Raw genomic sequence first — 16401 nt, 5'->3', positions numbered from 1 at the left:
ACTTTCCTTAGAACTTGGGGGATTTTTGTTTCTAGGGGTGTTAAGATAGAAAAGGAAAGTGGGGTGAAATGCTGATTTCTAAGGGAACATGCCTGGGATCAAAATCCCAGGTTATTCCACTCAGTCCACAGTGCAAGCCTGCCCTCAAATTTAAGAGATCGGCAACTGCTCTAAGAGCACTTAACTGGTCGTTGCATTACCGGGTTTTTGCATTAGAAAGGTGTATAGATAGGGGGTCTTGTCTACACCCATGCGGGCAGTCGGGGTCTGTTAAGAGGGCTAAGAGCCTTTGGCTAACATCAGGGAGTAGCCCTGATCAGAAAGCTTCAATTGCTCCTTTGTCTTTAATGGTCCCACGTGAAGACTCAGACCGAAAATAAAAGGAGGAAAAAGAAGAGAGACTGCCAATCCTCAAGGGTAGATGGCTTAAAGGCAAAGCTGCCCGTTACCCTCCTGATGGGAGGGGTACTCAAAAACTCTGCGCGTTCCAGGAGCCCCACATTGGGCGCCAGCTGCAGGGGCCTCTCCCTCTCTTCGCGGGTCATTGGCTACCGGTCCACGAGGGCAGGGGGAGCAGAAGCGACGAACGAGAGAAATTATAGTGTGGAGGCAGTAGCCAAAGCCTCAGCTGATAGGTGCTCATAGTATGCTTTATTTACTTGTGGTAGTGGGCTCCTATTGTCCGACTATCAGGCAATGCCTGATTATCATATAGAAAAAACCTGGGGGTAGTTTTTACTCCAGGTAACTATGCCAAAGGTCATGTTCCAAATAAGGTCAGGCATCCATGCTTAGTGGCACTTTCCAGGTAAGCCAGGAAGAGAGCAGGAGGCCCCCTGCTGAAAAGGGAAGTCCTTCCATTTGGCGCCGAGCCCCTTAGGGCTGTCCAGACATGGAGAACTGCAACCCTAACAGCAGGGTTTCCCAACAGACATGATGTCATCTGCACTCATGTACTATGCAATCAAGTTGCAAAAAATAATTGAAATAAAAAAATCTGTTTAATCTTATGATTTTTCATTGAGCTACATTCCTTACTATCTTGTGGCACACACAGCCTGCAGGCTACAGGTTGGGCATGCCTGGAAGGGAAGTAGGTAGTTTACTTGGAGATAAATGACCTGCCTGCCTAAAAAAAAAAGTTTAAAGCTGGGCGTGGTGGCACACGCCTGTAATCCCAGCATTCAAGGAGGCAGAGGCAGGTGGATCTCTGTGAGTTCAAGGCCAGCCTGGTCTGCATAGTGAGTTCCAGGCCAGATGGGGCTACAGGGAGACCCTGTCTCAAAAAGACCAAAAAATAAATTTAAATAAATAAATAAATAAATAAATAAATGGCCTGCCTGTATCAGGCATTTTCTATGAAAGGCTCTGAGTTAATAATTTCTTCTTGAGGAATAGGATGAATTAGAGCTCCCATTCACACAAGCATTTCAATGGCACAAAATATTTTATGCTCTGTGTGTGTGTGTGTGTGTGTGTGTGTGTATTATGTGTATGAGTGCTTTGCCTGCATGTATGTAAGTGCATCCATGTCATGCAATGCCCTCAGAGGTCAAAAGAGAGCATCTGATCCCCTGGAACTGGAGTTACAGCCCCTACAGTATATTTTGAATAGTTAGCTTTGAGAGTACTATTTTACTTTAGTTTTGGAAATTTGAAAGCCCCCAAAAGACTCTCTCAAATGATTACAGCAATAACTACAAATTGTATCTGAAATGCTGAAAACAGTGAAAATCCCCAGAACTTCTGTGAATAAAAGCCTTCATTTGCTTTACTTAGCTAATGATGACCCACCGAAGTAGAATCCCCTTTTGCTTGACTCTTGGGTATTTAATTACCAGGTGCTTAAATGCATTTAGATGAGAATTATTTTTAGGACTAGAAATAAAGACAGTTTATTAAGAAAGGTATGCCCTATGGTCCCACTTCTCTTGAATTTCTTCTTTCCCTGTATCCCCAAAGTGCAGACAAAATCCCAGCATAGAACTGGGAAATGAACAGCAGACCCCAATCTTAATTGAAGAAACATTGGCAACTGAATACTCCTGGATGAGGAAGAGCTGATCTTAGGAAGGGACTCTAGATAGGCTGCCTAGACCTCAGTAGATGAACTTGCACTAAGAAACATCTCGGAACACTAACTTGACACGATAGGCCTTAAGACAAATTACAGAATGTATAAATTCCATTGGGGGGAGCTATGGGAAGATGCCAGTGGGAAAGGGGGTATAAAAATGATTAAGATTGATGGAGATGAGATGTTCTGTATGAAATACACAAAAATTCAATTTAAATTTAATGAAAGGAAGAAAGAAAAAGACACACCCAAGAATGAGAGTGGGCTAGAGAACTGGGGAACAGCAAGTGCTTAGAAGTGCTGGATCATGAGGCTCATGACCTTTCAAGTCATTTACATAGTGTCCTCTTTCTCTCACATCTGTATATCTTGGGCTTTTCTCGGATATGCTGTTTGTATATGTGGCCCAGGTGGGAGTTTCTAGTATTTTTTTGTCAACTGGTTTCCTTCTTAATCTTTTTTTTATTTTTTGACAGTTTCATATATACAGTGTATTAATTATATCCCCCCATTACCTCTGTTATCCCCTTTCTTTCCCTCTGAACCCCTTCTTCCTAACTAGTCCTCCAGTGGCTACACAATTAAAGAAAATGACACTCCCTCTTCCAGGGACATTTAACAGACAGTAGCTCTAAGAAAGGGTGTGGCCCACATGAGCACCTCCTCTATCCATGATGAAAAGATGAAGGGTCCAATCTTGTGCTGGTGTCCATAGCTGCTGTGTGTTCAGGACTACAATGGCCATGTCATATCTGGATGGAGTGTTTCATGACATTCCTCCAGGGGTAGTGATACAAATTTCCAGTTTAGGGCTGAACTTTGAACAGTCACTACTTCTTCACCCTTTGGTGAGACAGGATTTTCTGCAGAAAGGACAGTTTCTTCCCCAGGCAAGAAATTTTATAAATGCTGTTGCATATTTATAGGCTGTTTTAAAATAAATTTGAATTTAAATACTGAATTGTATACATGCAAGGGGAATGTTACTGGGACTAAATGCTTAGCAACATCATTTTTGCTAAATTTCTCATTTATTGGGTGGGGGAAAAAGGTACTTTTTCTTAATTTGAATTTCCTTTATAAGGAAAGCAATATTAACTGCCAAATTTAATAACTAGTGCTTGGTAAGTTGTCATTATGACTTGTGGCAAGAAAAACAGATCTCAGGATCCAAGTGTTTGGAACAAAATGTAGTAATTTCATTATCCAAATAGAGAAAAAAAAATCTGGTCTGAAATAGGTGTTTAAATGTATCTGCCACAAAAATCTTTATAATTGCCATTGCTTTATGTTGGCAGGGTCTGTGTGACTGCTCTTCTGCTAAAATAGCTTAGTAAGTAAGCCTTGTCAGTTTGACTCATAAACTACCAAAACCTAGCTAACTTACACTGATATTGACTCCTTACCCAGCTGGAGGTGCCTCCAGCAGCTACATGGCATTTCTCTTTTCATACTAACGCAGAGTAATGTACAGTAGTTGGTAAACATTTTTAATCTTACAAAACATTACAGTTTTCTACTTGTTCTCTTGGAGGACTAATGATTTACCACAGTAGGATTTTTTTTTTTCAGCTTTTTGATAGCATTGTAAAAAAAAAAAAAATGCACATTTCACGGATAGCAAATACTGCAGGTAGAGAAAACCCTGCCAGACATCAGAGTTGCTCTGCTCACTATCACCTTTGCCCACAGCACAGGTGGAGGTGCTGTCAGCTGCGCTGCGTGCTTCCAGCCTGGATGCACACGAAGAGGCCAGCAGCATACAGCAGCAGAGTGAGCTGCAAGATGAGCTGGGTATAAATGAGCCACCAGATTGTAACAATCAAGAAGATGCTGTGCCTTTGATCAGCACTGCTATTGAGGTATGAATTCAATAGTATTTACCAAGTAGAAGCTCTGTGAACCTGCAGTCTTTTGGGGGGGACCAGTTGTGGCTAACACTTTCTAGTTAGTGTGTTCTGTTTGTTGTTAATTTTTTAGCTCTTCCTTTACATAAAGTAAAAGTAATTCTTCTTACCACATCTGTTCCTGTGACATGATTGTCATATTAAATGTCCCAAACAGCCAATCCCATTCCTTTCCATATGACCATTTTAGAGTGGATGTTAATGTAGCTCACTGCAGTGAAATAGTCTTACTGGAAACAAAGCCCTTTATCAAGAATAATTAACTCTTCCCTTTTCTTTTTGGAGAGGTGCTTTGTTTCTGATCGGACCATTTCACTGCAGCAAGCAACACAGTATTCTGAGCAGAAGATCGGGACTTGAGGCCATGTTGCGGAGGGCCGTGGCATTATCTGGACTCGAGTGTGAGGGTGGGTACTGTTACTAGCATCGTCTTTGCTGAGCACATGTAGCTGTTCATACAGTTCTACCCTGGTTACTACATTCCCCTCAAGCCAGAATCGCTTTTTATCTATTTCTTCTCTCGTATTTACAAACACAGAGAAGGAATATTCCACTCATTGCCAAAATCCAGGGGTCACAAACCCTAGCAGCTTAAACGATAAGCTCAGGAAAGAATTTCACGTTGAGGATGTCCAGGGGGTTCTTAGAGCTTTAGTGCACTTCTGGTTTCTGTTAGATGGCATCTGATGGGTTTAGAAATGTGTACTGTACTGGTGCTTTAGAGAAAAACCCTGACCATTTGTTAGAGACTCGACTGCTGTGACATACATGCATTGTAGAAGGGGTTTTTTGGTATTTGTTTGTGGGTAAAAGTAGCTGTTTGTAAAATTAGTTATTAGCAGCCAAGAATAGAAGTAATAGAAAAAAACTATATGATACCCAGTGGCCTCTAAGACAATTGACTAGAAGAATCCTCCTGATACTGTTTTGTAAATAAGCTAATTTGTGGTATTTGGACCATTTCAAATTTACTTCTAAACTTTAGTTTTTCTAAAACTCACTTTTGTGCATTTAATAACTATTCGGTAAGCTTGATTTAAAGCAAAGGACGTTCTTATGAGGCCTTAGGCATGTTTATAAACTTGTCCTAAAGAATGTATATATATTTATATCTCTTTGACAATCTGAATGGTAAGTACCCTAGTAAGATAGTTAAAACAAGGGAAACGTTCAGACAGGGCAGTTCTCTTAAGAAGATTTTTCTCCTGACAGAATATGAATGCCACTCCTCACTATGTCCACGGAGACGCGGATGTGAGCACTGGAGTCGCAGATATGAGCACCAGTGGTGCCTTCAGCCCTGATGAGGAGAGGAGACCTAAGGTGCAAGTAAGTAACCAGGCACATGATGTGTCTGAGCTCTTAATTCCTCCTCCAAAGCCTGCTTCTGTCTTCCTTTATAATGGATGTCTCAAAAATTAAAAACAGTGCATCACACATATGATAAGAAAATTCAGCTAGTGACAAAACTGACAGAGCACAGCCCTCCCCGATCACGTTACCTACCAAACTCTTCATGTTTTATGGGTTTGTAATACAGTCATGTGCCCTTTTTTTTTTTTTTTTTACCTTTTTTTCTATCTTTACAATCATTCCATACTACTTAGGTATTTCCTCATGCCTATGCTGCTAAAATATGATAAGAAGTAACTATAGGAGATTGAAATGCAAAAAATTGCCCAAAGCCAATATAAAGAATCATTGATATTAAGTTACATTGCAGTTTCAGGAGTTTTATTTCCTTTTTTGTTGTTTTTGGTTTTTAGTCAGGGTCTCACTAACCTCATACTTAGAAGGTAGCCAGGCTGGTCTTAAATCACAGCAGTCCTTTTAATAGGTATGCACCACCACACCTGGTCAGAGATTTTAGATATGGGAAAGTCATTGGATATGACTTGTGCTTTGCCTTTCTTTCCTTTTGTGAAAATGTACCTTGGCAACCTCTCCTGTGAGTACATAGGAACCTTTTGGCCTGACAGCTGCAGCCCATTATCCATAAGGTGCCTGTGTATCTCTTCATTAGACACCATCTCTAAAGTTGGGCCCTAGGAGCTTCCAGTAGCCTTCATTTCATGTTAAAGTGGTGGATGTATGTTCTCTGAATATGTTGTTTTCTTCTGGGATGATGTTAATAGTAATAGAGTCTTAGATCAGACAAGATAATGTGCATAATTTATGTTCTTATTTAAAATTGAATCATTATGCATAATGTAGTGTTTTAAAACATGCTTTTGTCATTAAAATATGTTAAAGTTAGTACATATAAGTCATCTAATTTTTTAATGAAGTTCATATTTTTATATGTCAGTTAAAAAGGAAAGTCAGTGAAATTTCTTTCTCTCCTTCGCTCATCCATTTTTACTTCCCCAGAAACAACCGATCTTTTCTTTTACCTCTCCCTCCAAAAGTACATTACACATATATCAGGAAGATTGTATAATACAATTTTCCTTCATACTATCCAAACAGAAATATACACTCTACCTTTTAAATTTTTCATCTAAGGAATGTAGCTTTAATTTTTTTTCTTTATTTGGAGATTTGGAACACATATGTCACTCAGGCTGGCCTTGGACTTGATCTTCCTGCCTCAGCCTCCCAAGTGCTGAGATTCCAAGCATGCACCACCATGCCCTGATAGGAAGGCAGCTTTTTTGTGTGTTTTAAAGCATGTTGGTAATCATGCACAGGAGAACCAGATTTACCATATTCCCATTTTTTTCTGGTCATGACTAAAGTGTAATAGTATCTGCTATGTGGAGAGGATCGCCTGACTCCTTTCCAATGTGTCTTCAATTTGGTGGTTATTTCTGGCCTTTAAGCTGTTCACTATTCTAAGATCTTATTCGTTGTGTTGTTCTTTTAAACTTGCTTTTATTTCTTTATATATGTGTATGTATATCTATGTATATATGTTTCCCTTAGCATGTACCTTTTTTGATATATGTATATTGTTTGTGTGTACAGGCCAGAGGTCAACATTAGCTGTCTTCCTCAATCACTTCCCACCTTATTTTTTTGAGGCAGGGTCTCTCACCAAATCTGGAGTTCACCAATCCAGCTAGACTAATTGATCAGCAAGTTCCAGAATCCTTCCAGCTCCCAGGAACACCCCCCATCCCCCACCCACCACACCTGACTCTTTACCTAGGTGCTAGGGATCTGAACTCAAGTCTTCATGCTCATACACCAAGTATTCTACCACCCCAGCCATCTCCCCAACCCTGCTTAGCATGTTTCTTAATCTCAATTACTAGACAGTTACATTTTTGATATGTTAATATTGATATATTTCTAAGTGGTTTTCGCCCAAGTTATGTCTAACTTGGTAAAAGAGCATCTAAATGTTTAAAATGCTGTGTCATCTCTTTCTTCCTTAGGATGTCGTACCACAAGCTTTATTAGATCAGTACCTGTCGATGACAGATCCCTCTCGAGCACAGACAGTTGACACTGAAATTGCTAAGCACTGTGCATACAGCCTGCCCGGTGTGGCTCTGACACTCGGCAGGCAGAATTGGCACTGCCTGAGAGAGACTTATGAGACTCTGGCATCAGACATGCAGGTAAGAGGTGAAGAGACAGGTGCAAATGCATGTAGAGGGTGTTGTACGTGGCTTTCAAACTCCAATTGCTATGGGTTCTAGTATGTGGCTGGTATTACAGAAAACTGTGGGTAGCAGAGCTGAAAGGCAATTTTAGAAAGCTGGAATTGTACTATTGCTAGCCTGACTAAGCCCTGGTTCCTGGGTACCCAGAGCATTGTAGTATATACATCCTTTGAAAAAACACTAAGGGTAAACTGTTAACCTGGAGGTTGTGTCTGATATTTGAGTTTTTTATGTGTTTCTCTTCCTGGGCGGTTGTGATTTATCCCCTCCCCTGCCATTAAATCTTACTTATATATGCCCAAAATTTACTCTCCCCTCAAAAACCCAAACAAAAGAAATTCCATTCTTAATAGTGAAATTAATCTTATCTATTAAGAAAGCAAACTGGGCGTGGTGGCACATGCCTTTAATCCCAGCACTCAGGAGGCAGAAGCAGGTTAGAGCTGCATGAGATCAAGGCCAGCTGGACCTACAGGGAGACCCTGTCTCAAAAAGACAGAGAGAGAGAGAGAGAGAAGCAGTCATTTAGCCAGGCATGATGGGGCACATGTCTTTAATCCCAGCACTCAGGAGGCAGAGGTAGGTAGAGCTCTGTGAGATCCAGGCCACCCTGGTCTACATAGCAAGTTCCAGGCCAGCTGAGGTTACAGGTCTTAACAACAAAAGCAGTCACTTAGACTAATTTACACAGTGAATAAATTCATAATAGTTACTGCTTTTCCAAGGCAAGAATGATATTGACTCAGCTAGTTAAAATAGTTCCCCTCTGACATGAGATCAGAAAACTAGGACCCAGGGCAGTGAATTTATGCATTTCTGCTTTCCTAAGTGCTGGCTCTGGGCATAGACTCATAAGGCCCTTGCTATCTGATTCCACAGTCAGCGGTCTTTATTCCATAGAACTCAGGGTGCCCTGAATGCACAGGTCCCATGCCTTTTTCTGTCCCTGTCCTCCACAGGAGGGTGCCTTTATTTTTTTCATGTGGTGAGCTGGAGTGTTTAGGAATGTAGTTGTCTGTCTGTGTGTGTGTGTGTGTGTGTGTGTGTGTGTGTGTGTGTGTGTATGTATGTATGTATTCACACATGCATGTACATGTGCTATACGCACAAAAAAAAAAAAAAACTTCCTGTTCTTATGTTTCTTAAATTCTCAGTTCCACACAAACAAGTTTGGGATTTTATTCAAGTTAGGCATTACAAGAATCTGAAGGGAAGAGTTGAGGGGGCCACAAGATAATTTTTAGTACCTGTGGATGTCAAAAAATCAGGATGTTGTGTTCAAAGAACTATAGAAGGGGCTAGAGAGATGGCTCAGCGGTTAAGAGTACTGACTGCTCTTGCAGAGGACCTGGGTTCAATTCCCAGCACCCACATGGTGGCTGTGAACCGTCCTTAACTCCAGTTCCAGGGGAATCCGAAGCCCTCTTCTGACCTCTGAGGCATTGCACGACATGGGTGCACTCACATACATGCAGGCAGTACACTCATACATATAAAATAAAAATAATAAATAAAATATTTAAAAAACTATAGAATTATTATTAGTGATTGTCAAATATTTTTATTCATAAATGAAACTGTACATTGATTTGAATGTTTAATCACATTTGACACATAACAGAAGTTTTTAACATAGTTCCTGTTCTATTCTGTTGTAATTTTTTAAAACTGTGTATATGTTGGAGTGCAGGCAGATGTGTGCTGCTGGGTATGTGTGGAGGTCAAAGGACAACTCTGGGGATTCCGTTTTCTCCTGCTAATTTGTAGGACTTGGGGGTAGAGCTCAGGTGTCGAGTTTGTGCATAAGCACCTCTACCTGAGCCATCTTGCCAGCCCTGATTTAATTTTTTGAGATTAGTAATATTCAATCTACTAAGCACTTTGTATCTAGATTCCTAACACAATGTTTTATTTCTACAGTGGAAAGTTCGAAGAACTTTGGCATTCTCCATCCATGAGCTTGCAGTTATTCTTGGAGATCAGTTGACAGCTGCAGATCTGGTTCCAATTTTTAATGGATTTTTAAAAGACCTGGATGAAGTCAGGATAGGTGTTCTTAAACACTTGCATGATTTTCTAAAGGTAACTTTATATTCTTTTGCATAAAAATTTGACTCAGCAGTTAAGGGCACTGGCTAGTCTTGCAAAGGACCTGAATTGAGTTCTCAGCTCCCACATGGTAGCTAACGACTATCTGTAACTCCAGTCCTAGGGGATCAGATGCCCTCTTCTGGCCTCTGCAGGCACTGTATAACACAGGTACACTTACATACATTTAGGCAAAATGCTCATATAGATTTAGAAAAAATAATTAAAAAAAAAAACAAACTAAAATTCTACTCCAAAACCTAAATGTGTGTGTGTGTGTGTGAGAGAGAGAGAGAGAGAGAGAGAGAGAGAGAGAGATAGCAAGGTTTCTGTGCTCCTTAGTGGAGAAAGAGCCATAAGGTTTGTTGAGCATGGTATGATCTGCTTTTCCAAATGCATTACACCTCAGGCGTAACATGATATAAACACCTCCCGTTGTGGGTCTCGGTTTTAGAAAGCAGCCATTCCCACAGTGGCTAGTAAGAAACTAAAGAAATGAGTACTGTGAGTGTCTTGTCCCCAGTCCATTGCTCCTACAGTCACAGGAATCTTTAGCTAAGGCAGGTGTTGTGAGTCATAAAATACCAGTTTTCTGTTACCATAGTTCCTTATATTTGCATCGGATAGTATCCCCATGTAAAAGTAGAGTGCCTCTTCTCTCTTCCTGTTTTTGAAAGCTTTGATAATATCCATATAGACTTAGGGATTTATAACATTGTCCATTTCTGTCACTTCTTTGAACATCAGATTTGGGTAATAGGAATCGCTTAATGCTGCCTCCTATTAGCTTTTGAATTGTACCCTCAGTTTTAAGTATGTATTTGTTCTTGGGCCCAGCTGTCTCCATCCTAGTTCTCTAGCACTGTGGACTGGGTCACTTCCCAATAGTAGGTGGTGTTGGATCCATGGACTGAGGACATTGCACTCTTCCTGAGGATCATTTCTGTTAGGCTTTTTCCAAAGACAGAAGTTAAAAGGTTGTTTGACTTTTTAAAATTATTATGATTGTTTTGGGGTGTTTTATTTGTTTTAGTTTTTGTATTGTTTTTTGAGACAGGGTCTCCCTGTGGCCCCAATAGCATGGAACTCACTGTGTAGACTAGGCTAGCCTCGAACTCACAGAAATCCACCTGCCTCTGCCTCCTGAGTGCTGGGATTAAAGGTGTGGCCACCATGCCCAGCCTTATTTAAGTTATTTTTAACTGATACTTATTTATGAAGTGCCATGTGATATTTCAATACATGTAAATCTTGTATTTTGTTTCAATCAGATTAAGTACATCCATCTCCTGAAACATTTTTGCATTCATGACATAAACTACTGCTAATTTGATATTGTTGATACTGTTCCCTGTTCTTTCTTTGAGTCATTTTTTTCTTTTCTTTCATGATTAGACCTTTTTTTTTTTTTTTTTTTTTTTTAAATGTTTTTGGGTTTTGCATGTATGTGAGTGCACCCGTGTTGTGCAGTGCTGTGGAGGTCAGAAGAGGGCTTCAGATTCCCCTGGAACTGGAGTTAAGGACGGTTCATAGCTGCCGTGTGGGTGCTGGGAATCAAACCCAGGTCCTCTGCAATAGCAGTCAGTGCTCTTAACCACTGAGCCAACTCTCTAGCCCCATGATTAGAATTTTTTTTTTTTTTCGGTCTTTTTTTTTGGAGGCAGTGTCTCCCTGTAGCCCCAGCTGTCCTGGAACTCACTGTGTAGACCAGGCTGGCCTTGAACTCACAGAGATCCGAATGCCTCTGCCTCCCAAGTGCTGGGATTAAAGACATGTGCCACCACGCCCGGCCCAACATTTTAAAATGACAAATATATTTAGTCATTTGCTTAATTTCAAAGCATTCATAAAGCATTCTCAATAATAAAACTTCACCATGAAGTCAACTGAGTGATGATCAAGATCAAGCACTCTGTCTTGTAGTAGAAACCCGCCCTTGACAGCATAAGTCAGAGGTCATGTTCAACTTGAGCTTTATCCTGTGTGATTCTTTTTTTTTAATATTTTATTTATTATTTTTATTTTATGTGTATGAGCGTATTGCCTGCATGTATGTGAGTGCACCCGTGTCGTGCAATGCAGTGGAGGTCAGAAGAGGGCTTCGGATTCCCCTGGAACTGGAGTTAAGGACAGTTCGTAGCCGCCATGTGGGTGCGGGAATTGAACCCGGATCCTCTGCAAGAGCAGTCAGTGCTCTTAACCCCTGAGCCATCTCTCTAGCCCCTATCCTGTGTGATTCTGATCTAATTTGTATACAGTTAGGTTTGTTTCCATTCGTATCGAATTTTAGGGTCTTTCCTCTTGTTGATTATAAACCTTCATTTAAATATTAGTCATTTAAATATTAGTGTGTCAGTTACTAGGATACATTGCTGTTTTGTGATTTTTATTCAACAAGTATATATAAGCACCTACTATGTGCCACCCACTGAACCCATGTGTGTGATTAGAAGCATAATCACTGTCCTCAAAGAGTGTGGTAATGAAGATGTGTATGTAGGAGATTAGGTTGAACCTTGGGGTACTGTTACATTACATTACAGATGGTGATTACTTAAAGATAAATATAATTATTCAAAGGAAAGTTAGTGTAATGTCCTTTAAGAATTATTTTATTTATTTTGTGTATGTGTGTATTGTGTGTGGGGGTGCACACATGCTGCAGCATGCTTATGGCGGTTTTGGTTATGGTTTATGGGAGTTGGTTTGCTCCTTCCATCATGTGGGTCCTGGGAATCGAACTCAGGTTTTCAGGCTTGGCAACAAGCACCTTTACCTGCTGAGCCATCTTGCTGGCCCAGTAATACCCATTTTTAAAACAAGTAAAAGGTTGGGGCTAGAGACATGGCTCAGTGGTTAAGAACACTGGTTGGTGTTGCAGAAGACCCAGGTTTGAATCCCAGCACCCACGTGGCAGCTAACAACTGTCCATAACTCCAGTCCCAGGGGATCCAACAACCTCTTTTGCCCTCTGAGGGCATTGCATGACACAGGTGCACTTACCTACTTACAGGCAATACACGCATACACATAAAATAAAAATAATAAATAAAATTTTTTTAAAAAAAGTAAAAGGCTTGGGGAGATGGCTCTTAACACTTGACTGTGAAAACAAGACCTGAATTCAAATTCCTAGTACCTACATAAGAACCAAACATGGCTGCATGGGTCTGTAACCCCAGCACTGGGTGGCAGAGACAGATAGACCCCAGGAACTCAGTGGCCAGCCATCCAGCCTAGCCAAACATCAGACTTCAGGTTCAGTTAAAGACCCTGTCTCCAAAACTAAGGTGGAAAGCAATAGAGGAAGACTCAGGATACCCTCTAGCTTCTGCATGCTTGGGCACCACCTCCATCCCCCCTCCTGCCCCCCATACAGACACATACACACATACACAGCAAATAGAAGTGCCATGTTTCTTCTCCAGGATAATTAACTTTATTACTTATAGTCCATTTTCAAGCTATCTAATCAACGAAATAATGCCTGTGCTTTGTCCTGGTTTTTAAAAAAAAAAAAATGTTTTTGTTACTTTAGCTTCTTCATATTGACAAAAGAAGAGAATATCTTTATCAACTTCAGGAGTTTTTGGTGACAGATAATAGTAGAAATTGGCGCTTTCGAGCTGAACTAGCTGAGTAAGTTCCAACGGTTTATGTGGTAGTGTTGTCATTTCTCTCTCTTCTGCATTTCCTCTCGGCCTTGTGTACCTCAGCTTCCGTCTCCTGTTCCTTTCTCATGCTTTTTTAAAAAAATATTTCACCTATTTTTATTTTTTTTATGTATATGAGTATATTGTCTCCATGTATATAAGTACACACATGTTATGCCCCTTAGGGCCCTGGCTTCCATGGCATGGGATGTTAACAAATGTAGTTGGTATCAGTTCACTGGATGCTGTCTTCACACTGCCACCTTCAGTGAGTGTTACTCAGGGACTCTTACCTTTGCTGAAAGTGGGACTGGGATTGCCAGCTGATTTTTTTTTATTTATTTATTTTTTTTTTTTCCTACTCAGCTCTCAGGCCCTGCACTCATGTACCAGGAAGTCTCCCCTTCTGGCTCTCCCCTTCCGGCTCATTGGTAGGGCCCTGGTGCCTGGGCTTTCTCAAAAGATCCATCCCCTCACATGGGCAGCCAGCCTCTGTCCACACCTATGGTCAGTTTTGGGCAGGTCTCCCTCCCTTCTAGCAGTAGGAGGTATTTGCTTAGTATCAAGAGAAGGCCCATTAATACCATTTTTAAAACAAGTGCAGGGCTGAGGAGATCTTGGCCCTTGTGCTTACTGTTCCAGATCTTTGTGTTCTAATAGTAAGGTTTCCTGCCCCTCCTTTAGAGTACCTGTTCTCCCCTAGCTACAGTGTCTGCCCAAGCTCATGGCCCTCCACCAGCTAGCTAGGCCTTTGCTTTATAAGAGAAAGGGATACAGGCAGCATCTGCTGTTTCACATTACCCCTGATGCCCATCAGTCACCTTTTACCTTCTGGGGGCCCTCTCCATTGTCTTATCCTAACCCAGGCAAGGTACATACCCTCTGGAAGATCAGGAGCCTTTCAGGAAGGGAAATGATCCCTCATGTCAGGCCTACATTGCTGACTAATGTGCCATCAACATCAGCCTGGGCACTGGCTGCAGCTTCAGCTGGTTTTTTTTCTTGCATTTCTTGATAGGTGCCTCTTCTCAAACTCTCTGTGCACTCAGATGAGACAGTTTGTGTCCCTTATCATGTTCCAGAGGGATATGCCCTTATGGAAATTAATACTGTTTGATGTCATGAGAGGACTTCCTAATTCTCTTGCCCCTAGCAAATGCCCTGAGAGGTTGGTGAAGTCCTGACAAGTGCATGATGGGCCACCTCTGCCTGCCACAGCTTTCCTACTGAGACCATTTACGCTTTTGTACGTGGAGTATCATCAGCCCCTTCCAAACCATGTGCCATGTTCCAATAGAACAGACTAGAGGGCTGGAGAGATGGCTCAGTGGTTAACAGCACTGACCACTCTTGCAGTGGACCCAGGTTCAATTCCCAGCACCCACATGGTGGCTCCAAACCATCCTTAATTCCAGTTCCAGGGGAATCCGGAGCCCTCTTCTAACCTCTGTGGCATTGCACAACACAGGTGCAGTCACATACATGCAGGCAGTACACTCATACACATAAAAATAATAAATTTTAAAAAGAACAGACTAGAAAGTGCTTTGCGCTGTCTCCATCCTTGAATGTTTTAGTCTCATCTGTTGATACTGTAACAAAATACCTGGTGCTGAGTGATATGTAGAAGAAACTGTTAATTTGGTTTATGATTCTGGTGGCTGGAAAGTGGAGGTGTTATGTTGCTGCTGCTGCTGTCACACATGGAAGAGATAAAGGATAAGAAACTTACCACCATGTATACAAATGCATGAGAATCCTGTACTACTGAGCTCTATCCCAGCCTTGCCTTTCTCTTGTAAAACAATCTTCTCTCTTAGGAACTAACCCAGTTCCATGACTGACCCATTCCTAAACTCTGTTAATTCCACTTAAGAGTATGGGGCCCCTGAGATCTAATCACCTTCCTCTAGGCCCCACCTCTTAAGGGTTCATCTACTTCTCGGTTCAGTCATACTGGGCACAAGTTTTTCAGTACATGACCCTTTGGGGATAAACCACATCCAGAAACACAGCACAGTGAGCAGTCCAACAGCTGCTGCTTTTTGTTCCTCGGGGAAGAAGCAAGCCTTGAACTTGCTGGCCTTGAGATGCATTTCTGACTATTCAGAGCCTAAAAGTAGCCCTGTGCAAGGAGAGGTCTGCTTCATCACTAGTTTTTGTGTATCTTAATCTTAAGTATTCATATGATTACTTTTGTCTTGTTTGTTTTTAACCCTTGGTTGAATTTTATTTTTGTCATTCATCTTTGTAGACAGCTGATTTTACTTCTAGAATTATATAGTCCCAGAGATGTTTATGATTATTTACGTCCCATTGCTCTGAACCTGTGTGCAGACAAAGTTTCCTCTGTTCGTTGGATTTCCTACAAGTTGGTATGTTTAAGCTTTTTAAATATTCAGTCAGCATTGTGTAAGGTCACAGAACAGAAGCTGTGCCTCACTTTATGCCTCCCTCTAGGTCAGCGAAATGGTGAAGAAGCTTCACACAGCAACACCCCCGACCTTTGGAGTAGACCTCATCAATGAGCTAGTGGAGAACTTTGGCAGGTGTCCCAAGTGGTCTGGTCGGCAAGCCTTTGTCTTCGTCTGCCAGGTGAGAAAGGCCTGGCACCACCTACTCAAGAAGCTCCTTCCAGTCCCTGCCTCTCCCAGACCCTCTTCTTTATCCTGAGGAACAAAAGATACTATTGGGCTGTCCTTAGGATCATTTTGCTCCTGTAGTTAAGCATCTGTCTGGCTCATCCTTTCAGTCAACTGAGTACATCTTAAAGCTAGTACCACCCCATGTGTTATACACCCACACATACATTTGCCACAATGTGCACACTCCATACACACTACCCATCAGACAACCAGAGCACAGGCTGGAAAGGAAGGTATGGCTGGCCGCCTTGTATTTCTGAAGAACAATTTAAAATGGCATCTAAAGCCAAGATTAGTGGTATGCAACTGTAACCTCTGCACATGTGAGGTAGATGCGGGAGAATCACAAGTTCAGGACCAGCCCCAAATACATAGCAAGTTCTAGGCCAGCCCCAGCTACATGAAACCATGTCTCAAAAC

The 16401-nt window shown here is 41.5% G+C and overlaps 1 protein-coding gene across 1 annotated transcript in view; it reads left to right on the top strand.

Moving 5' to 3' along the window:
* The window catches only part of Ppp4r1 (protein phosphatase 4 regulatory subunit 1), a gene marked incomplete at its 5' end in the record, with an annotated part of 81098 nt that overhangs the window by 59863 nt on the left and 4834 nt on the right, over positions 1–16401 (top strand). The window contains 7 exon segments of the mRNA XM_017798572.1: positions 3770–3939; positions 5197–5313; positions 7365–7550; positions 9516–9677; positions 13222–13322; positions 15591–15711; positions 15797–15931. Of these exon segments, the coding sequence (XP_017654061.1) occupies positions 3770–3939; positions 5197–5313; positions 7365–7550; positions 9516–9677; positions 13222–13322; positions 15591–15711; positions 15797–15931 (992 nt within the window).

This window comes from Nannospalax galili, unplaced genomic scaffold, assembly GCF_000622305.1.
Source record: "Nannospalax galili isolate Female #2095 unplaced genomic scaffold, S.galili_v1.0 scaffold155, whole genome shotgun sequence".
Lineage (NCBI taxonomy): Eukaryota > Metazoa > Chordata > Mammalia > Rodentia > Spalacidae > Nannospalax > Nannospalax galili.
The sequence above is the reverse complement of the archived record's forward strand: the minus strand, read 5'-3'. Positions and strand labels throughout refer to the sequence as shown.